This window comes from Tursiops truncatus, chromosome 21 (assembly GCF_011762595.2).
Source record: "Tursiops truncatus isolate mTurTru1 chromosome 21, mTurTru1.mat.Y, whole genome shotgun sequence".
In the NCBI taxonomy this organism is placed as follows: Eukaryota; Metazoa; Chordata; class Mammalia; order Artiodactyla; family Delphinidae; genus Tursiops; species Tursiops truncatus.
Genome location: NC_047054.1, coordinates 34713690 through 34737121, shown reverse-complemented (window position 1 = coordinate 34737121; position 23432 = coordinate 34713690). Strand labels below are relative to the sequence as shown.

The 23432-nt window shown below is 43.2% G+C and overlaps 1 protein-coding gene across 10 annotated transcripts in view; it reads right to left on the bottom strand.

The window, feature by feature from the left end:
* Positions 1 to 222: 222 nt before the first annotated feature.
* Positions 223 to 23432, bottom strand: part of PSD3 (pleckstrin and Sec7 domain containing 3) — a 571362-nt gene continuing 548152 nt past the window's right edge. For all 10 annotated transcript variants that reach the window (XM_073798607.1, XM_033848747.2, XM_073798608.1 and 7 more), the window contains one exon: positions 223 to 8476. In XM_073798607.1, the coding sequence (XP_073654708.1) occupies positions 8258 to 8476 (219 nt within the window). In that variant the 3' untranslated portion in view covers positions 223 to 8257. The remainder of the gene's footprint in view (positions 8477 to 23432) is intronic.

The window sequence follows — 23432 nt, the reverse complement described above, 5'->3', positions numbered from 1 at the left end:
CGAAGGCAGCAGCAGGCTTCGCACACACAGGTTCACAGAGCCCAGCGGAGGGAGGCAGGGTTGACAATGTGACTTTCTCACCTCCCCAGCCAACTCTCACTGTGGGGCTTGTGGTTGGCTTTTTATGCGAGGGGGTGTATGTACTGTGTTGTGTTAGTTGTTAATTAATTGGGGTTCAAACCAGCTGCTTAATAAATAAACAAATAAGAACATTCCCCCAAATGACCGAAATTTGTTGGATTTATTTCTTTCTAAAGTTTGTACATTTACATATATCATATACATATTTTAAATCCTTCACTATTTTGCATGATTTCTATTACATAAAAACCATTTAAATGCAATAAATTTTGTTGTTGTAAAACAACAAATTATCCCCAACTTATAAAAACACAGGAAGAGTTATATTCATGAGCATTTATACAGTAGAGAAATGTACTCTATACATCACAGCTTCTATACACATCAGGTGACTCACTGGTCTGCACGGTTAGCTTTCCTTCAACAACGGTAAGATAGGGTAATATTTATATACAACCATTTTAATAAAAAATAAAGCGATCGTAAAATGTAAACTTAATTTTCAAAATATTCTTTAAACACTTTAACAGTATCCACATAAATTACTGTTCCATTCAAAAGATGACCACCATAAATACCGTGATTCTCTAGGAGACAGCATTTCTCGAATCTGGTGGGCGAGGAGGAACAGGTTTCCTAAGGAGTTGGTGCCACGGGCTCACCCAAGTCTGCCAGTGCTGACAGTCTGGCCACTGAAAAGGAGCAGGCTGCTATTTTATCACTAATTACTTTCATGATTTCAGGGACATATGGCACCGGGACTACAATGAAACTGAAGTGACTGGTGGAGAAAGCTCTGAAGGTAAGGGACTGACCCACTCTGCCAATTAGTTTGAACCCCAGTAAACATAATCCAGTTAATAGGTTGGAAAAGTTCAAAGCTTGTTTTATATTAAAGGATACAAACCTCTGCCCTCTGCCTGCCCTACAGTAATCAAGGCTGCGGTTCCAGCTCTTCACTGCATCAACTTCTGCTCTAGAAACAGGCTCCGAAGCCAGTGGCGGGGGTGGGAGAAGGAATGCACGGAGGCACTCAGGCCTCTGCGCAGCAGGGCTCATGGGGCCTGGGGAGAACCTCGCGGCAGCGGCCTGCGTCCCTTGACCCTTCCGCGGAAGCGAAACCTTATCCATTTCCAGAAATCCAGGTGCAAAGGCAAAGAGATCATCCATCCCCGGTTATAGTTCAACCTGCCATCTTGTTTCTTGCAAAGGCAAAATATGCAGTCTTGTCTTCAGTCAGAGAATTGTTTAATACCTTTTGTCAAGCGTCACTGCAGTGACTCGGTCACCCTCAGCAGGGTCAGCCAATGAGGACAGCTGGATCCCTGCAGCCAGGGAAGGCGCACATGGACCAACCCTGGGCTCCTAGGAGCCCAGGAGGAGGGAGGCTGGGACGAAACCCTCTTTGCAGAGAGGTGCATGCCGGCCTCTGAGGGGGCGTCCCAGCAGGAGCCCAGGCCCACAGTGGGTCCTGAACTGAGCTTGTGCCTGGGGCTCCCCGGGGGGCACTCGGGGAAATGGTAAGGGAAACTCCAAAATTCTCCCTAGTAACCAGCATTTTCAGGAACTGACAGTAAGGTGCTTATTTTTATAGCACTATTCGTGAAAGCTGAGCCTCCACCCTGCGAAGGGAAACCCATCGTGGCCAGGCTCCTCCCCTTTCCAGCCCCACCACCAGCTCAGAGGGGAGCCTGGCGGGCGGAAGGCTGTGCCCCCCCCCACCCCCCGTATTCCCTTCTCAAAGGAACCAGCTAGAGAGCGAGCAGCAGCGCCACTGGGGACGATGGCCACGCCAGCCACTGCGGGACGCCGGGGAGCGAAGGTCCACCGGACAGGAGATGAGCGTCCCCCAACTGCCAGCCACCCGCCTCCCCGCACAGCATCTCAAGGTCAGATGCGGGGCTCCAACTCCTGCCCGCCCGGGAGGGGCCTGCGGGCCGCTGTCACCTCGGTCCACACCTCTCGCAACACTCGGGCGCTCTGGGTCTCAAGTTTATGTCACTTAGGACACTCGCTGTGTACACGTGTGCAAGTGCATGTACACACTGCCGAGGCTCCACGTGCGCCAGATCTCTCAGAGCGGAGGACAGGCCACAGCACGTCTCCCTCAGCGGAAGGCAAGCGTCTCACACACTCCCCACATCCTCACTTTGACTCTTGTTCCTACAGCTTAAGAAAGGGTCCTAATGGCATTAAAAATCAATGAGCATGCATCCTCTCCGCAGAGGAGACGTTATTATCCATGCCAAATGGTTACTTGGCTTTATAGTAAAAGTCCAAACATTTCAAATGATTAAGCCCCAAAGTGAAACTTTTAAATTTTGATATTCCTTTTGTATATGATTTCTGAGTCAAATGGACGCTTTTGCATCTGAGTCAAATGGACGCTTTTGCAAATCACTATAGTTCTTAGAAGGAAACACACTCTTGTGGAACAGAGACACAGAGCCAACTCACAGCGCGGTCAAAAACAGATTAGGAAATAGGATACATTGGCAAAAACGGTTTGAGACTGCAGAGTTAATTAAAAAAACGCAAGTGTAACCACCACTACTACTGCAGCCTGGAGCTGAAGCTGAGCCTCCCAGCCCACGACTCCCACCCTCTGAACTGGACACGAGGAACGACAGGCAGTGTGCGTAGACGAATACACTGCACTCAACCACTCACTCACACACACTCAGTTTTGCTTTAAATATACCAACATGCTGGCTAATAAAGTTTTAATCTCTAGTTATCTAATACTTATATACTTTAAGATAGGCAGTAAGCTCAGACAACTAAGGCCAGTGGCTCTTCTTTGGGGAGAGGCCGGAAAAGAGACCTAAGTATAAAAATACTAAAGTTTTAACCTGGTCCATAGCCTGTCCTAAAATTCTTTTACCTGTGTCTAGATGCTAATTTGTGCAACCGCAGGCCTGGAGGGCAGTCCCAGATCTCTGGAAGCCCTGATCTGCTGCAGGGCTGGCGATAGTTCTTTAAGGTGAAGAGGATGAGGACGCAGTGCTAGGAGGGTGGTTTGGGCTGCTGTAAAACTGACACAGGAACATAAATGATACGCTGGGCACTTAGCTAATTCTTCTGAAAGCTCTATTTTTCTGGACTAATTACAACAATAAAGAACGTGTGCTTTAAAGCATCACATTTTGTAATAAGCCCCAAATTGTCAGTTTGACTTTATGTTTAAGTGCTCTTAATACTGAAGTTGCTAAGACTGCACAGGCTGCCTGTGTTTTTTTTTTTTTTTCCCCTTTCTTTCTGTATATTTCAAATTATAATGAGCTACAGCCCCACCCCGGGTATTGTACACAGTACACTGAAATAGTTTAACAAAGTTAGTTCAGAGCCATTTTTGCTCTGGTGATTCAAAGCTCACAGACGAAATTTTCTAGCATAAAATCTTATCATTAAAAAAATTAATCAAAATATCATTTGAATTTAAGTTTAATAAAACAGTACCACTGTATAGACTCTCAAAAACTGCATTATATATTCAATCCTATGAGGTTTTTACTTGCTTTTCATATCACACTGGTTAAGGACAAAAATAAATTTGATGTACATATGCCATATACTGTACATGTACATGTATATATTGTATATTGTACATGTACAATCTACACGTTGATACAATATAGATACATACAACTATAAATACCCACAACTACGACATTGGAAGGTGACAGAAGGCATACTCTTGGATGCCTGACATACTATCAATATTCTCCAAAAGCCTGCAACACTACAGACACACACGTAAATTACAAAGAATGAGCCAAAGAGACCTAAGGAAACCTACTGTATATACAACTACTTAACTTGCGGTATTTTCTTGCTGTTGCAGTCAAGTCCACAGACTGTCATGCAGATTCACACCTTTACTGGCACTCTCTCTCTGAAGACATTCTCTCTGCAGGCACTGGCCACTCACTGTCCTAGGCAGAGGCTTCCCGCTCGGGCTTTGGGTACTCTGGGCACAAAAGGAAAATGGCAATGGCTTTGGACCTTGGTCCTCCTTTTGAGAGTGAGACACTGAGAAGAGAGCAGAAGTGGTGACAAAGCACCTTTCATCACTGTTGGGTTATTCTGTGTGAGCTACTGGTCTCTGAAGTCCTCTGGGTAACTTGGTACTATAAGATGTCCAAGGCCAATGGAGACACCTGTTGCCCGGGGCAGACTGTTGGCCTGGGAGAAGAGACAGCCAGAAAGCTTTGGAACCAGGAAGGCCCAGAGGCTCATCTCCTTACAAAAGCTGATCTTCTGTCAGAGTAACTCAGATGCTCCGTGAGAAAAGCAGGTGCTAGTTAAGCCCAAGTCACACTAGTCATTAACCAGGCTCTACTGTGAACAGGTCCTGGGTGCCACTTTGATTCCTGTTTAACAGCGCTAATCTTATAATTGCAAAAATTCTGACAATTGAAAAGTGAAGGGATCAGGAGGTTGTCCATTGTTGCAGCTAAGGAAGGTGGCTCCCCACCTGCTGAACCCTTGGCCCGGTCCACAACAGCTACACTACAGAGCTTTGGACCACAAGGCTGAGAATGCCCTGTGAACTTGGCCTTAAAAAAGCTTAACAAGGAAAAATGCCAAAGAATCAAATTCCAGTGACCACTAACTAAACCCAAGAAAGTGTTCAAAGTAAGACAATGGAGAAACTTCTTTAAGGTCAATTTTCTTCCAATTGTCTATGATTAGGGATAAAGGCAGAGAAGAGGTGCAGCTCGAGGCCAAAGCAAGCCCTGCCCTACCTAAGAATGTCTTCCCCGGCTCTTTCTGTGCTGGAAGGACAACAGGCCAGGGCTGGCAGGAGGCTCCTTCCCTGCTGGGTATGTAAACCCCTCTCCAGCCTCAGGGGTTCTGTGCTTTGGCCACAGGGTGAAACACAAACACAAGAGACCAACCCTAGACTGGCCTTGGAGAGCCAGCCAATTTTTCTCTCCCAGAATTAACTCCTTCACGTCACTTCTGACCAGGAAACACTCATCTTTGGAATGAGGATCACAGCCGGAGAAGCAAAGACGGTCCTGCACAGGTGCTCTCCATCCTCTTTACGCAAGAGCAACAGAAAAGGTTCACATGGTCCAGGACTGCAGTCCCCCAGACGACTCTCCACACGAGGTAATTAAAATGTGCAGAAGTGTTGCTTGGTTTAATCAGGCATTACTAAGAGTCAGCAAATGATATCTGTAAAAAGCATACTTCAAATAATGTCTATGGCTGGCAATAAAATAAAGACTCTTGCATGCTAGTAATTAGGTTTCGATTGCTAACAAGGAAATCCTGACCCCTCCCTGTAAATGTCAACATGTGAGGTGGGGGAACACACTCTGAGACACTTTGGTTCCGGTTCCACACACGGCTGCTTCTATGGACAATTCGGCAACAAGACCGTCACCAAGGTATTTTGATGACTCTCAAGATTTTCTATACTAAAAATTAATATTAGGTGTATTTCTGCAAAGAGGAATAATAACTTATTAGATGGAGAGAGATCGCAAGGCTCTTGGTACTAAGGGATGGGTGAGGGATGGGGGGCAGTACCTTCAGAAGGGAAGGAGGGGGCTCCCCTGTACCGTGAACTGGGTGGCAGGCGTGGAGGAACTGTGAAGGGGAAGGTCTTCAGTCATGTCTCCTGACTAGACACCACGGGAAAGAAATGATCACAAAGGAGACCCTGGTTGGCTATGGGCAAGGCTCTCAGGATCCTGTCACAGAAGGGGCCTTGTCTCCTACAGGATAAGCTCTTGGCCTGCAAGGAGCACTGGCACCAGACAGTCCAGAGGCCTCAGGGGGAGGTGTTCTCAGCCCATCCCCTAACGATGGCAGTCTGGGATCACGGCTCACAAAATAACCGTTGCAGTTGTTTTTCAAGATAAACTATGGGAATGCAGTATATACCACAGCTTCAAAAGTGCCCTTCTCATCTGTCTCTCTATTAGCATATCCAGAAGTTCTTGGAGATAACATTAGTGAGTCACACAGTGAGCACAACGCCGTCGTGGTGCTGATGTTCACTGGGCATTTCAGAGCTGCTCGAGTGTCTAAACACTGCAGCAAGGTACCATTCCATGTCTGGTACAGACTCTAAGTGACACACACGGAGACATTCGACATACACAGACACACACATGCTGGGAGCACACACATTCAAGCCAGTCAGGGATGTTGATTCTTCTTTAGTTATTGAAGCTCAGAGATGATATGGTCTAGGTACCTCTCTCCCCTCTGCTTAGGATAAAGATCTAGGCAGAAAGCACACACACTGATGATTCAGATTCTAGGAAGAAAGACTATTCCCTTGTAGAAACCTTGGATTCAGTCAGAAGCTACAAAGAAAGAATCAGGTACATGGGCCATGTTGGTAACTACCTTGTTTGTTTCTAGGTCTTGAAACAAATTTAGTCACTGCCTTTACCTAATAAACAAGATAGAGGGTTAGAGGGAGTTTTTCAAATGTGTGGCAAAAACACCACAAAGCAAAGCAGCTACAACCTTACGGAGGGGTTTCTCCTTTCTGGGCACCAGCAAGTATGGGCATTTCTACAGCTGAAGGAAGGGCATGTTAATAAATAGTCCTGTATAAATGCTGGTGCATCAGAACAAAATACCACTAGAAAGTACCATGGTTCAGGAGCAGGTTTTCTCTAATTCCCTGGAGCCATGCTACCCACACAGAGTCCCTGAGCCTCTAGTCACACAGCACCTTAACTAGTAAACCAAGTAGAAAAGAGCAAATCTCTGTGGGAGAGAAAAGAACATTCGAAGTGATTCCATTCACTCTGAACTTGTGGAGATTCTAGGTTTAAGGATCACAGAGTTTTCAGGTTCCAAAATCAGAAAGTTCTAACTCACAGTGGGCTCAATTTTCACTCCTTTCTTCTCCTCAGTAAGAGAATGTTCTGTTTATCACCCTGAATTTCAAAGGGACTATCCCTGGAATAAGCTTATGACTGCTCTGAGCAGATACAAAGAAATGATTTAGAATCAAGGGTTTATTTTAGGGTGAAGCGGCTTCACAGAGACAGAGACAAGAACAGACTAAGGGACTCTGTGTTTGTCACCAGGAGATTCCTCAGTTTTCCAGCCATAATTCCTTCAGATTTTATTCCTTTCAGATTTATTGTAAAGAATCAACATTCTATTGCCAAACAACTATAGGGAAAAACAACTTTTTCCTTCCTTATTTTGCTTTATTAAGGAAAGAATGAAAGGGGCTCCATTTTGATATTATTTTGTTAGGAAGACCCCAAATTCTTACAACCAGGAGACAATACCATGCCTATATATATAAAAGAACCTAATTCCCGGATGGCAGGGTATCCACCACAGATGGCTCTGGATTCCTTGTCTAGACCCTGTGGGAGTGGGGTAACAACTTCCTGCAGATCAAAAACACATCTCGCTGCTGCAGCCCCCAAGAGTCCATTGTTGCCACCATCCTTTAGAAAACAAAATGAACTTGGGGCCACCTTGCCTCAGCCTTCAAAAGACGCCACTTCCTCCTTCCTTGCTTGGCTGAAATGGAATCTACACTTCAAGCGAGCTAACGTGCTTCTTAAATTCCCCAGGCCTGAGGTCCTTGCCCCCCTCTACCCCTACCAGCAGGGCCGGACTCAACACTAAGCACTCAGATGCATGAGGCCTCACAGGGGAGTGGCACCTCCCGTGAGTGTAACTCTTAACTGAACTTCTGCGAGCGCGAGAGCTGGATTCTACCTCTGTGACTGGGCAAGATTTCACATGAAAAGGCTTATATTAACTCTGGCTAGAATTTTCTAAACTACAAAGTTTGTCCAGTTAAGTGTTTCACAATGGATTAAATCTTTAACCTTTATAAAAAGTGTTAACAGCTGATTTGAGAACACACAAAACAACTGAGCAGAGTGCAAATGAGAGAACCCTGAGGGAGAAGCGATACATAATCCATTCTGAAATCATGATCCCCTCCCCTCACAAAAGGTGCATTAGTTATCAGGTAGCAGAAATCATCAAAGCAAAGAAATCAAGAGCAAAGAGACAATCTGTACAGAAACTAACAAAAATATACAATAGGAAAGGTTACTAATGCACCATTTAGTCACAGACTTTGTTTTAAATATATTCACGGATTCACCAGAAAGATCTTGAAAAACTCTATTTTGCTCCACGACCAGCACTTCCTGGCCGCAGATGGATTCTAAGTGACTTTTTGCTTAATGCCTGGAGTTTCAGGTCGGTGGTCTTTCCTTTCCGACACGTTTCTCTTGACCTTGGCGGTGACTGGAGATGCATCTGGGTTCAGCGAGGGGCTGGAGTGCGACTTCTTCAGGCCCGCGGCGCCCCCTCCACCGCTGCTACTCAGCAGCTCCAGGCCCCCCTCTTTCAGAAGGCGGACATACATCTCATAGCGGGTTTTCTGCAGGGAGTCAGAGAAGAGGGGTCAGTATACTGTCACAGGCACACGGCGCAAGGCGCCAGCGAGCTCACTTCCCGAAGGGCAGGGCTGGCAGCTCAGGAGGCTGACTGATGGTTTCATCGATTCGGTAAGACATAAAGATAGAATGTGAGTTCTCCTTCGTTCTGCATTCTGCAGGAATGGCTATGAGATGGAGGAAGCCTGCTTCCTGAACACTCAGCACAAGAAAGTGTGAGTTGGAAGAGCTGCGGCCTCCGGTTTTGGGGACCAGATGGCTCTCAGGCTCAGGCCTGCAGCCACTGGGGCCGCCCCACAAGGCCGTGGCCAAGGCCTCCCCTGAACCTGGCTGGGGTGCGGTTCTTTACTCCCAACTTGAGGAAGCAGTTGGTGGTGAACCTGTACTCCTGTCCCCTAAGGGACCACTAACGCTTCCTCGAAGCTGCTCTGGGTTTCCTGCTGCGGCTTTTCTGCTAGGATTACCAACTTCTCAGAGTACTATGGTTTCTTGCAAAACTTCAAATTATCCCCTGATGCTGTTCTTTATTCTACACATTTTTTTCCATCAACTGTTCACTGAGTGTCTACTATGTTTTGAATGGCTCCTTGATTTTCTTGTCTCTGGGTATCTTTTTCTAAGAATAATTGAGAAGAACACTGCAGAGATTTTTTTTCTCTAACCTTTACTGGTGCTGCTTTTCTTTTCTTAAGTTTGTATCTGAGTCACTATATAGAGCTATTGTGTACATAGTGCAAATTACAGAAGGGTCGCAGATTCTCGATTTGATAGATTCTAGTCAAAATAAGTCTCTCATCATACTGCTTCAACACATGAAGGATCTGTAGAAGGCCTAAAGTATTTTCTTTCTCAGCAAAAGAACAGCTCAGTTATAAATTGTCCCAACAAAGGCAGCAAAGTCTTTTATAACTCTAAGTCTTTTAGGGATTTTTCTGGTCAAATTGAGATTTTATATATCTGTTTTAAATTAATAATTATGAAGGTGAAGCTACTTGAAGCTACTCTTTCAAGTTGTTTTGTTCAAAAGTAGGGAAAAGCTGCTAGTCATTAAGCTTGCTCTGGGTTTGGTCAGTAGCCATGTTGAGGTGCCAAGCTTTGGTTGATGATGATTACATTATGGTGTGCCCACAGGCTAACTTGAGGGCATTAACACAAGAATCATATACAATTGGTACGTTATTATCCCTGTTTTACAGTAAAGGAAATAGAGGCAGAGATAAGTCCAAGACAGTAAAGAAGTGAAGCTGGGATATGGACTCTAGAACCCATACTCTTAAGCTGCATTTCCTTCCTGGGTATGAAAATATATGCAGGAATGTGTATTTTAGGATGACAACTCTGAGAGACTCTGTAGGTTTGGCCAATCAAAAGCCATTTTCAACCCCCCTCTTCTCCTATGTCCCTCCCACTGTTGATAAAACCAAATACTTACTTTCCCAGACACTCTTGCAGCTAAGATGGGCTGTGTGATATTTTGGCCACTGAGATATAAGGAGAACTCTCCTGGGGGACTTCTGCGAAAGCGATTTTGCTTTCTGATGAAAGGGGCAGGTTGAGAGGAGAAGCCACTGGTGCCAGCCCCTCACTCTTATTCCTTCCTTGACATGGATGTGATTCCTAAAGCTGTAACCCTGTGAAATGAGGCAGCAGGCGTGAAGGCAAAAGGACAGCATGCTAGGCCTGAGGGGAAATGGAAAGACAGAAAGAGCCCGGGTTCTTGATGACACAATGAGCTGGATCCAACTCTCAAAGCCCTTACTGCCTCTGACCGTCTTGTTAAGTATGAATAATAAATACCCTTTGGGGTTAAGCCACTGTTAATCAGGTAATGGTTTTTTCCACCACATTTTTTCCTTCTAGTTTCTTTTGAGATATAATTGACACACAGCACTGTATAAGTTTAAGGTATACAGCATAGTGATTTGATTTATATACATCATGAAAGAATGATCGCAAAATGTTTAGTGAACATCCATCATTTCATATAGATACAAAACTAAAGAAATCGAAAAATTTGTTTTTTCCTTGTGATGAGAACTCAGGATTTACTCTCCTAATGACTTTCATACATAACATACAGCAGTGCTAATTATATTTATCATGTGTTTCATTACACCCCTACTACTTATTTATCTTATAACTGGCTGTTTGTACCTTTTGACTGCCTTCATCCAATTTCCCCCTCCCAACTGGCAGCCAGAAATCTATTCTCTTTTTCTATGAGTCTGTTTATTCGTTTATTTCTTTTTGATGTATAATTGACCTACAACACTATGTTAGTTCCTATTACACAACATAGTGATTCAACATTTCTATACATTTCAAAATGATCACCATGATAAGTCTAGTTACCAACTGTCACCACTCAAAGATATCACATAGTTACTGGCTATATTCCCCATACCCTTGACTCATTTATTTTGCAACTGGAAGTCTGTGTCTCTTGACCTCCCTCACCTATTTCTCTCCCCACCCTACACCTCTCCCCTCTGGCAACCACCTGTTTGTTCTCTGTATCTATGACTCTGTTTCTGTTGTTACGTTTGTTCATCTGTTTTGTTTTTAATAGATTACATGTATAAGTGAAATCATTTTGTATTTGTCTTTCTCTGACTTATTTCACGAAGCATAACACCCTCTAGGTCCATTCATGTTGTCACAAATGGTAAGATTTCATTCTTTTTTATGACTGAGTGGTATTCAATTGTATATATACCACATCTTCTTTATCCACTCATCTGTTGGTGGACACTTATGCTGCTTCCATATCTTGGCAATTGTAAATAATACTGCTATGAACATTGGGTACATTATCTTTTTGAATTAGTGTCTTCATTTTCTTTGGATATATACACAGAAGGGGAATTGCTGATCACATGGTAGTTCTGTTTTTAGTTTTTTGAAGGACTGCCATACTGTTTTCCACAGTGGCTGCACCAATTTTATTTTTAACTGAAGTAGAGTTGACTTACAATGTTGTGTTAGTTTCAGGTGTATAGCAAAGTGATTCAGTTTTATATAAATCTGAAAAAGAATATATATATTCTTTTATAGGTTATTGCAAGATATTGGATATAGTTCCCTGTGCTATTACACAGTAGGTCCTTGTTTATCTATTTTATATATAGTAGTGTGTATCTGTTAAACCCAAACTCCTAATTTATCCCTCCCCGCTGGCTACACCAATTTACAATCCCACCAACACTGTAGGGGGGTTCCCTTCTCTCCACAGTCTCGCCAACATTTGTTATTTGTGTTCTTTTTGATGATAGCCATTCTGACAGGTGTGAGGTGATATCTCACTGTGGTTTCGATTTGCATTTCCCTGATGATTAGCAATGTTGAGCACCTTTTCTTGTGCCTGAAGTACTGTTAATTGCAGATGAAAGCATCACTAATTGATACACATTCCAATTTTAGTATAGAAGTAACAAAGGAATAAAATATTAATCTTTTCTCAGAAAGCTATTAATACATAAGGGTTTAATAAGGGCATATGCTAATAAAAATATGTCATAAGTATTACACAGTAGTCTATGCATCAGTGAAATCTAAAGTCATGTTCATTCTGGGAATTTAGAGACTTAATCTGTCTCTAAACTGCCTTGGTGGCAAGAATAAAATGCAGGAAAGAACTGTATTTTAATATGAATAAGGTTTAGTAAAATGATCTAAAGACAGTTTAAAAATACATTCAGAAAATCAATGTAAGGCATACTATTTCACAAAACTAGGGCATTTATACAATAAGAGGGATATGAAGGACAATTTTTTGAGATGACTTGAAAGAGGACAAAAGAAGAAAAGGTGACTGGGCCATTTTCTACTAGCTTTTGAAGAAACTGACATTATTGGGAAAATTCACCAAAACATGCATAAATTAAAGCAATTTCATCCACTCATTTTACAGCTCCAGCTGCAAATCTGTTGCCCCCATAAATTACATCTGTGTGTCAATCAACAAACAAAAGGCAGAGCACAGAGGACTGGCAGTACATGAATCATCAGATGAGAAGAAAAGGCAAAGCAAAGCAAAGGGTGAAAGGGGGCCGGCAACCAGGACTGCTCAGATGTTGAGAGAAATAAGGAAAAAAATAATGTGGGTTTGTTTAGGAACTTCCAATGGCTGTGCTCTATTTCTGAGTTAAAAGGGCTTACAGGGACACAGGCTACTAAACTCAGTAATACAGCTTTGCTTTCTACCATTCTCTGTGGCCAAGCCAAATTCCTCTTTAAAATATTTTAGGAAAACTTATCTTTAATCTCAGGACTCTTCAGTACTACTGGAAGGACTGTGATCTACGTTCTTCTGGGATTACAGACTCACCAAATTTGTAAACCTCTATCCAGAGGCTTTGGGGCCAAAAAAAGATTGCCTCTGAGCAAAGACAGGCAGCTCTGAATGCAGCCCGAGGAGTGAAGGGTTAGGACTGCCTGCAAAATTCTTCTCCAAGACTCTCCTGACTTCTCCCCTCTGGGGTGGCAAAGTCAGACTTCTTCCTAACAATGCAACCATGTGCCATCTTTGGGAGGGTTTATTTCCTTTTTTCCTTTCAGAGAAGACATGACTCTTTTTTCTAAGACCAATCCTGAAATTTTTTTTAGGTTAGAGCTGGTGTTTAGGGAAAAGCAGAGCAACAGCAGGAAGTGTACTTCTCAATCACTTTTTAACCTGATGTGCCAGTTTAGAGACTGAAAACCTGAGGGTCATGTTCCAATGGTCAATCTCAGCCAAAGAAGCTGGTAGAGGACAGAGCAGCAAACACTGTTTGCTGCTTCCCTAGCAGCCTCCTCTTGCAGCTGACGGAGTTGTGCTTTTCACTGAGGGTGTCATGTTCTAGCCTAACCCCAGGACAGGAATCGTGGTCTAACATTGCCAGTCAATGTTGCAGCCCTGTGACCTAGACCTGGCCAGTGACATGTAAGGAGAGCCGACTAGGGTACTTCCATGGAAGCAGTTTTTGGTGCTCTGATAAAAGTTGGGAGATGAAATGTTCGGAGCTATGGAAGGCACTTTGAAACCATGAAACGATAAGCATGAAAACAAAAAAGCCAATGTGCTAAGGATAGCAAATCAGAAGTTTAGAAAGATCATATATCTTTGGTGGCAACTCTCAAGCAGCCAGTGACCATCTACTTCAAGTTTTCTTAGATGAGATAAAGAATGTTTATACTGTTTAAAAACTTAGTCAAGTTTTCTATTATTTGCAGACTAATAAAATGGTCAACACTCAGCTTGGACTCACTCATAGAAACAACATCCCAATTGACTGACAAGGGCTTAATTTCCAAAATAGACAAACAGTTCATAAAACTCAATAACAAAAAAAACAAATAACTCAATCAAAAAATGGGCACAAGACCTAAATAGACATTTCTCCAAAGAAGACAGACAGATGGCCAAGAGGCACGTGAAAAGATGCCCAACATCGCTAATTATTAGAGAAGTGCAAATTAAAACTACAATGAGGTACCACCTCATACCAGTCAGAATAGCCATCATCAAAAAGTCTACAAATAATAAATGCTAGAAAGGGTGTGGAGAAAAGGGAACCCTCCTACACTGTTGTGAGAATGTAAATTGGTGCAACCACTATAGAAAACAGTATGACAGTTCCTTAAAAACCTAAAAATAGAATTACCATATGACACAGCAATCCCACTACCAGGCAAATACCCAGAGAAAACCATAATTCAAAAAGACACACGCTGGGGAGGGGGAAGGGTGAGCTGTGACAGGGCGGGGGAGAGTCATGGACATATACACACTAACAAACGTAGTAAGGTAGATAGCTAGTGGGAAGCAGCCGCATGGCACAGGGATATTGGCTCGGTGCTTTGTGACAGCCTGGAGGGGTGGGATAGGGAGGGTGGGAGGGAGGGAGACGCAAGAGGGAAGACATATGGGATCATGTGTATATGTATAGCTGATTCACTTTGTTATAAAACAGAAACTAACACACCATTGTAAAGCAATTATACCCCAATAAAGATGTTAAAAAAAAAAAAAAGACACATGCACCACAATGTTCAATACAGCACTATTTACAATAGCCAAAACATGGAAGCAACCTAAGTGTCCATCAACAGAATGGATACAAAAGATATGGGGTACACACACACACACACACACACACACACACACACACACACACGGTATCATTTATATGTGGGATCTAACATATGATACAAATGAATTTATTTACAAAACAGAAGCAGACTGACAAGACACAGAGAACAAACTTATGGTTACCAAAGGGGAAAGGGGGAGGGGATACATTAGGAGTTTGGGATTAGCAAATATTATATATAACTACTATATATAAAATAGATAAACAACAAGGACCTACTTTATAGCACAGGGAACTATGTTCAATATTCTATAGTAAACCATAATGGAAAAGAATATGAAAGAGAATATATATTTATAACTGAATTACATTGCTGTATACCAGAAACTAATGCAACATCAACTGTACTTCAATAAAAAACAGTATCTCAATTGAGCTGTACGTGCACTTCCTGTCATAATTTTATTTAGCAAAAGATATACTTAATTAATAGGCTTTGGTATAACATAGTTTTGTTGGGTTTTCTCTGAATATTCAACAAATTATTGATGGATGTTATTCCACTCTAAGCCATACTGTGGTCACATAATAAGTATTAAATCTATTGACTATTTTATTATTTTAATAGTTTTATACCAGTTGTTTGGTCGCCATGGGTGCTAGAGTACAGTTCTCTTGGTCCTCCCCTATAAGCCTACAACACGTAGGATATCAAGATTGTAAGAGTTAGCCAACAAATTGTCCTACAGCAGTTTCTGGATCTGGGTAATGATTAGTTAGTATACTAGTATTTACTAGGGAGCAGCCTGGAGATACTTCTAAAATCCTGAGGAAGGAAATTTGACAATAAAAACTTTGCTCCTTGATCCTTCTTTCTCCCATATCCCACATCCATCTGTCCCTCCATCTTCAGAATAAATTCAGAAGAACACCATTTCTCTCTGCTGCCACCACTTCCAGTCTGGACCAAGCACCATCACCTTGTGCCTGGATAACTGCGATAGCTGCCTCTCTGGCCCCCTGCTCCCTCTCTGCCCCCCATGCATACACTTCTAGAAAGAGAGTCATGGGCTAAACTGTAAGAGTGTGTCATCTGCTCAAAATGCTCCAATGGCTTCTCATCCTTAAAAATCCTTCCAAACCCCAAATCCATACACTGGCCTAGGAAACCCCCATCAGTGCCACCCCCCACCCCCCAGTCTGGTGTCTTACTGCTCCCCCCGGGCATGCTGTGTGCCAGTCATCCTGCCTCCTGGCTGTCCTTGAACATAGCAGACACACTCCTGGCTCTAGACCTCTAGTACCTGCTGCTCTCTCTGCCCAAGAAGCATGGCCCCAGGAGCCTACAGGGCATATTCCCTGGCCTCCGTCACCCCTTTCAGTCTTCACTCAAATGTCTCCTTTATGCAGAGGCCTTCCCTGGTCATCCAGACCTAAAACTGCCACACCTGCTCTTCGCACTGGACACTGCATTATTTTTCTCCTTAGCATTCTCACCATGAGCCTTAGAGTTTGCTTATGAAACAATCTTGTCTATCTTCCCCCTGCCAATCCTAGAATGCAATCACATGGGGGCAAGGACTTGGCTTTTGTTTGTTAATGTATCCCCAGCACAGAGAACACAGAGTATACACTAAGTAAACATTTGATGAGTGTATAAATGGAAGGAAGGAACAAATGAGAAAATAAATTTCTCATGTCTAATAGAAAACATATTTTGAACTCTTAATGTGGCAAATTCTAGAAAAATAAAACCATGGATATAGATGCAGAGGTAGATGCCCGATGAGCCCCTCCGTCAGTAGCCTCTAGGGAATGCTCTTTCACCTCCAGTGTTCCCCATTCCCATGTTTTCTACAAAAATGCTATGGTCTGACCCCAAGTTGCACCACTCAGCAAAGACTTATCTATGCCCCCCACATCCAGACCACGGCTGTCAAGACGCCACCCGCACAAACCCTGCAGAGTGCACTGAGGCTGCGTACTTAAGACTGGGGCTCTCTCTCTACAGAGAAAGAAAAGTAGTTTATATCATACTTTTGAGGTTCATAAAACAGAGACATATTTTCTGAGCATCTCTTATGTAGTAGTACATGAAGACCAAATTTTATTACCCACTTAGAGCTTTAAAAAAAAAAAGTGAAAAACTGGACTTTTGGAGTGTGGAGTGTGGTGGTTCTTCATTTGTTAGTGACTAGATCTCATTCTGACATGAAGGGCAGCCTCTAAATTTACCTTCTAACAAAAGCATCCATTAAAAAGATAAGAGTTTGTCAATGGTCATTTATATGTGAATTCCTTTGCCTGATGACTCTTGCATGTGACTTATATGTAACGCACCAGGATCACATTTACCCTTGGGTAAATACTTCAACACTCACCTAAGATTCTAAGCTCTGTGGGTCAGAGTAGCAGCCTCATCAATATTAACATGGGAAGGAAACTGCTGCTGACACTCAACAAGTAAATAATAACAATATGGAGGTTTTACACTTTTGCTCTGCCAATAATGTTCATAACCAGATAGTAAAAAGGGAAGAAGAAACAGCAAAAAACCATGAATGTTTTAATTAATATAATTCATGCCACAAAGTAACCACTGTGCAAGCATGAACATAGCTCCAGATCGGGCACGTTAAAGATGAGATGGGCTGCAGAACGCAAGTCTGTGGGAAGCAATGTGACAGTGAAAAGAGCAGTCTTGGGGGCAGGTGGCCACTAACTATGGCATTGATTCACTTTCCTAAATCCTTGCTAGTTTTCATTACGTGGCCCTTCCAGGGTGTACTTTCATTAGGAAGGACAGAGGGAGCCTCAGAATGCGATGTGCTTTGGGGACAGTTACTGCCTTTGGTCACGTTATTAAAGGTCTTTTTTTAAAAAATCATTTTCACAGTTTTTCCCTTTTTAAAAAATTTATTTATTTAATTTATTTATTTTTGGCTGCGTTGGGTCTTTGTTGCTGTGCGCGGGCTTTCTATAGTGCCGAGCGGGGGCTACTCTTCGTTGCGGTGCGTGGGCTTCTCATTGCGGTGGCTCCTCTTGTTGCAGAGCATGGGCTCTAGGTGCACAGGCTTCAGTAGTTGTGGCACATAGGCTCAGTAGTTGTGGCTTGCAGGCTCTAGAGCACAGGCTCAGTAGCTGTAGTGCATGGGCTTAGTTGCTCCGTGGCATGTGGGATCTTCCCGGACCAGGGCTCAAACCCGTGTCCCTTGCATTGGCAGGTAGATTCTTAACCACTGTGCCACCAGGGAAGCCCCGTTATTAAAGATTTTGTCGTAGTCGCTGTGGATTCATTCTCAGATCAATTCTTAAAAATTTCAGAGCTGTATGCTCAGCTTCCTTGCTCAGAGATTCTCCGACAGTATGAATAGATTCATAGCAGTATAACTGTGTGAGCTGATCCCACTATCAGAAAATTGAGATGGGATTTTACCAAATCCAAGCTCAGTGGCTACTCTCTGCAGAGAAGCATCTGAACACTGCTTTTGTGGCTTTGTCCATTCAGCAAGCTCTCTCTCTTAATTTCCTTCGTAAGATTTGCGCTTTCCATAAAACCTTCTGTGACCGCTGAGAGCCAAAGACAATTCAAATGCTTAATGGCTTCTTTTTCTCCTAAAATCAAGTTGTTTATTCACTCTGTAACCTCCTTACTACATTGTTTTGCAACGTTAATTTATTAAGTTGGTCTTTAATCACCTGTAAGAATACTTCTCAAACATGTAGGAAAAATATCCCTTTCACTAGCAGCAATGCTTACTAGGGAGGAACAAAACAATACAGTATCCAAGGCCAAGTAAGCTGTGGCTTAGGTTGAATGTTAAGTGCTAAAAAAAAAATCCTGAGTATTGTTATTATTTGAAAAGAAGTTTAATCACATCCACATCTGATGGAGCAGTTTCTTTTTTTTGAGTATGAGTTCTGCATACCATTTTTCATTTCATTTAATATAACACTATCTCCTTTTGACCTCTGATACATGAATACAATAGTAACAGCCTAAATGAAAAGAAAACTGCAACGGCAATTCTAACTTAGCACTGCCATTTGCCTTCAGACCTCACTGCACCAGCAATCGAGTCCTGAATACATTTCCTCCTGACATTTTCCCTTCTCAGGCAGGAAGGGTAAAAGGCCAGCTTAAAATGAAAGGAGAAGAACACCAATAATGTCATGTACATAGCAAAACACTTTTTACTCCTAGATCTCTCCATTGGAAAACAAAGAAACAAACCAAAACAATTAAAACAAGCCAACAAAACAAGGAGCTCTGGAAGAAACTGCTCATCTCCACTCTGCATTCTATAGGACGATGCAGAATTGACTTGCAGACTTTCTCCTTGCCCGGCTGGCTTACCCTCTGCTACCTGCTAACTTAAGAAAGCAATACATTAAAAACAGAGCTTTCTATAAGTTCTTATCTGAAAGCTATGCTAGGACTTACATTTTTAAAAGAAAATTTTAACGTTTTCTCCCTATGCCATTCCCCTATCAGGCTTCGGCATGTAATGGTAACCCACTGCCAAAATATAGCAAATACACACATTTTTAGGTTGTATAGTTTGTATTCGTGGCTTTCTGGGAAAACCTGAGGCAGTGTGAATTCTATTGTTTTATTTCAGTCTACCTTTTGGCTCGACTGCTCTCTAAATGAACTTTGTGACCTCAATTAAAAACAAAACTAAAATAAAAAGCTTACTCATAATAATAATGTAAGCAGAAGAGGTCAAAAAACTCTAATACGGACAAAAAGCACTGGGTCTGCAGAAAGCGTTTTGAGTGTGTCTTTGTCTCCATCCTGTGGTCCTGGTCTGATGCTCCTAAGGCGTCTGGTCTCTGCCCCCAGAGCTCCCACAGGCCCTTCAGGGAACAGAGAGGGCTCAATGGCCACCCCTGTCGTGCTTGTCCCTCCCAGGGCCCCCAGCTGCCAGGCCCGGGCAGGCAGATCCCCTGCAGTGCTTTTCCCTTTGCAACATCTTTGTGGAGAAGAACAGGACTTCGGTGTCAAGGAGAGCTTTCCCAATTCTGAGAGCTAATTTTTAAAACCCTGCTGCCTTTCTCACTCTTCACACTTTGTTTCTCCAGCTCTCGAAACCCTTTCTATAAACCCAGTCTGTATTAGTACCCAGATTTTTTTTCTCTTCTTAGAAATTAAACTCGAAATTCTCAATTTAAAAGTCCACAAAGCTCACTTAGAAAACAGAACACAGTTTGTTTTCTAGGTGGAAAACTCAAGAATTGTCCAGTTCCCACCTAGCCATGGGTCAGTCCTGCAGACCTGCCATGCACCAGGCTCCTGGCTCTGGGGGCCCTGCCCAGTGTGGCCTTGCATGAGGGTTTTGACAATAGCTGAGTGTAAAATTAACGGGAAAAAGAAAATTAACTCTGGATCAATGGGATTAAAAAGTTTAATGGAAAAAAAAATTGTCATTTGAAACACAGAGATGTGAAGTCAAGTTTCTACATACCCAAGGTAAGTAATCTGAGCTAGAGAAATACTACTTATCTGGATAAGAGGTTAAATTTAACTCCTATGGGATAAAAGTTTGTCTCTCACTGAGTTTTTCCTTAGGGAACTCACATCTAAAACAAAATTTTAGTTTGTTATGACAACATTCTTATACAGGCCACACTCTTTTTTTTTTTTTTTTTTCCGGTACGCGGGCCTCTCACTGTCGTGGCCTCTCCCGTTGCGGACCACAGGCTCTGGACGTGCAGGCTCAGCAGCCATGGCTCTGAGCCTAGCTGCTCCACAGCATGTGGGATCTTCCTGCTCCACAGCATGTGGGATCTTCCGGGACTGGGGCATGAACCCATGTTCCCTGCATCGGCAGGCGGACTCTCAACCACTGTGCTACCAGGGAAACACCTACAGGCCACACTCTTAATCCTTGGTTTATATTTAGTTTGTGCTTCTGGCTGTACTAGGATTCCCTAAAGTCGCACACACTTTCTCTCAGAAATACGCTCCCGGGATTCTTTGTGGCAGCTGGCCTGTCACATGCACAGGTCCCAAAACGCCAGTGCCTGTCATAAGGGGACAGGTCAGTCTTTCTAGGAAATTTTAAAAGTAGGATTTGAGGAAGCTTTGAAGGTAAACTACCTTCCCCACTGACTTCCCAGGACACTTCATACCTAAGATATATTGATTGCTTTTGAGCTCAAAGCAGTTTTGCACCTTCTGCAGGCCCAGTTCAAATATCTCTCTTCCATCTCACCAGTTCTGTGTCCAATTCTGAGCCTGTCTTGGTAAAGTATCTTTGACCCGTGGAGTCAGAACACTGAGCGACCAGGCCTCAGCAAGTCCCTCGCCCCCTCCAGTCTCAGGCTCCACAAGTGGCAGAATGAGGGGCAGCTATAAACTTCCCAGGACTCTCTAAGGAGGGAAGCATGACACATGGATGAAGATGCAGTGCTGGTCCGGGGAGGGGAAGGCACATGGGAAACCAGCTGTGGTTGACTGTCCACAAACTGGCCAAAGGCCAGACCCGGTCAGGCAGGAAACCTCCGGTTGAGGTGAGAGGCCCCAACGTGTCCCTCGTGCACATGAGCCACACCTCCAGGAGCTGTCCAGGCAGACAGGTGCTCCTGCAAGAAGTCCGTGACCGGGGGACCTGCTTCCAGCCTTCCAGTGAGGGCTGTACTGAGAAGGCTAGTACAAACATAGGATTTTTGCATATGATTTTTCCCTAATATTTCCAGAAGAACATTTCTGAAAACATTTTAAGTTTTCATTATAAGTCTCTTGAGTAATTCTGAACTAGATACACCTAAAGAAGCGCAGTAGCCTGCTCCAACAAGCCTCTGCATCTCGGAGCAGGGGCTCAAGCACACAAGCTTTTAAAACTCTTACATCAAAAGCATACAGATTCTTATGGAAAGTAGTAGGAAGAAACCTAAAGTAGTTAGACAGAGATAAAGTATTCTGGGTAAAAAGAAAAAAGCAGAGTTAGCACAGGAAAGGGCGGACAGTACCAGCAGTCTGCAAAAAAACGGATGGGAGGGTCACTTACCAAAAGGTCCAAGGGAATTGTGAAGGAGGCCGCTCACACTATTTGCATGAGAATAGCTTTGTGGGGAGACTGAAGGGGCACTTCCTTCTCACAAGTCACTGTGGTGACAGCACTCACACCAGGTGGACCTCTTCTTTACTGAATCCCCACCCAGAAGTAACAATCAAAACAGTAAACAACAGGCACCGCACAGGCAGCTAGACAGAAGCGACACCGTCCACAAACTACTGTAGAGTCCTACGGTGCACAACAGCTGCACATCTTCCATTATGCATGAAACCTGCACCCCACTTGTGACCAGGCCTCCCAGTCCCAGCTGGCTTTTAGGGAGACTGAGCAGCACAGGAGCCACTGCCTCAGGTGGCTCCTGAGCACGTGCAATGTGGCCAACTTACACTGAGATGTGCCCTAAGTGTAAAGGTATACTAAAGTTTGAAGACTTAGGAAGAAAAGAGCGTCAAATATCTTAATATTTTATAGTGATTACATGTGGAAATGATAATATTTTGGACATATTGTGTTAAGCTGAAAAATCTTATTACAATTAATTCCACCAGTTTCCTTTTATTTTTAAGTGTAGCTACTAGAAAATTTAAAATTATATATGTGGTTTGCACTATATCTCTATTGGACAGAGCTGGTCCAGATCCCCTGATATCCCCAAATTGAACTATTCTTGTTTTACGTTTAACAACACTCTTAGGGATCATCGTGAGAGTGAGTTAATCTAATAAACTATTTGCTGTTAGTATGTATCTCGCATCAAAAATAAAGAGTTGGAGGCGACCTTATAGGTTAGTTCACCCAATCCCATCTCATCTCCACAGCCAGAAACTGAGGTCCAGAGAGGATAACTAGTACCAAACACATCAAGGATGAGACTAAAGTGGCCTCCTAACTTCCAGTCCATCCCTTTTCCTAATTTTACTATTTTATAATTGCAAGTATTTTCCCTTTTCTGGCAGACAGTACATTCACCCAAAGCAGTGACTCTCCTCAGAGCAGACATTTCAGGTGTAAGGAGGGATTTAGGGACAGAGTCACTGTGGGTCCTGTGACTGGCTGTTTGTTCTGCTTCTCAATCATCTGTTTAAAATGTGATTCAAAGGATCCTGTTGCTAAGCTTCTCCTCCCTTCAGAAGCGTGCACCATCTTTTACAGATGAAAATCAAGCGCTCTGCAGACCTCGCTCATTGTGTCATACAAAATGCAACTCCGAACGGCAATGCAAGACTCCTGTCTCTGTAGTTAACTGGACTTGTATGCCTGGGCAGATGCTGAACCTGTGTCTCTAGACTCTAACACTTAGTCTTCTATTAGAAAAATAAAATTCCTAAACTTCCCCAAGAATTCTATTAACCTGCCACATCTTAGCTTCTCAGATCCAGACCAGGGATCACCTCTGTGATGTTTTCTATAAAGGAGACAGTGCTGGATTCCAGGCTAGACCCTGTTACTGAGACTGAGACTCTTCTTCAAGTGAGACTGAGACTCTCGTTCAACTGAGACTCTCCCTTTGCTAGGGAGACGATGGTGATCACAGCTATCTCTGTACTTTTACAAACACGGCGACTCACAAATTAACAGCTAGATTGTCTTGTTCCAGAGATGGATTAGCTTGTGGCGGCTGGCAGTGCACTGAAATATGCCCTTGCACTGCTCCTGTGAGAGAAAAAGTGGACCGTCACATGAAAATTATTTATCTGATGTTGACAAAGACTGAGTGATCTGAGGGAGCCGGGCTAAGATCACAAGCAGAGAATCTGTTCAAAAAGAAATACATCAAACCACCACCTACCCACCGTGCAACAAATAGCCCAACGATAAAACTGAGGGCTTGTGCCCAGAAATTCATA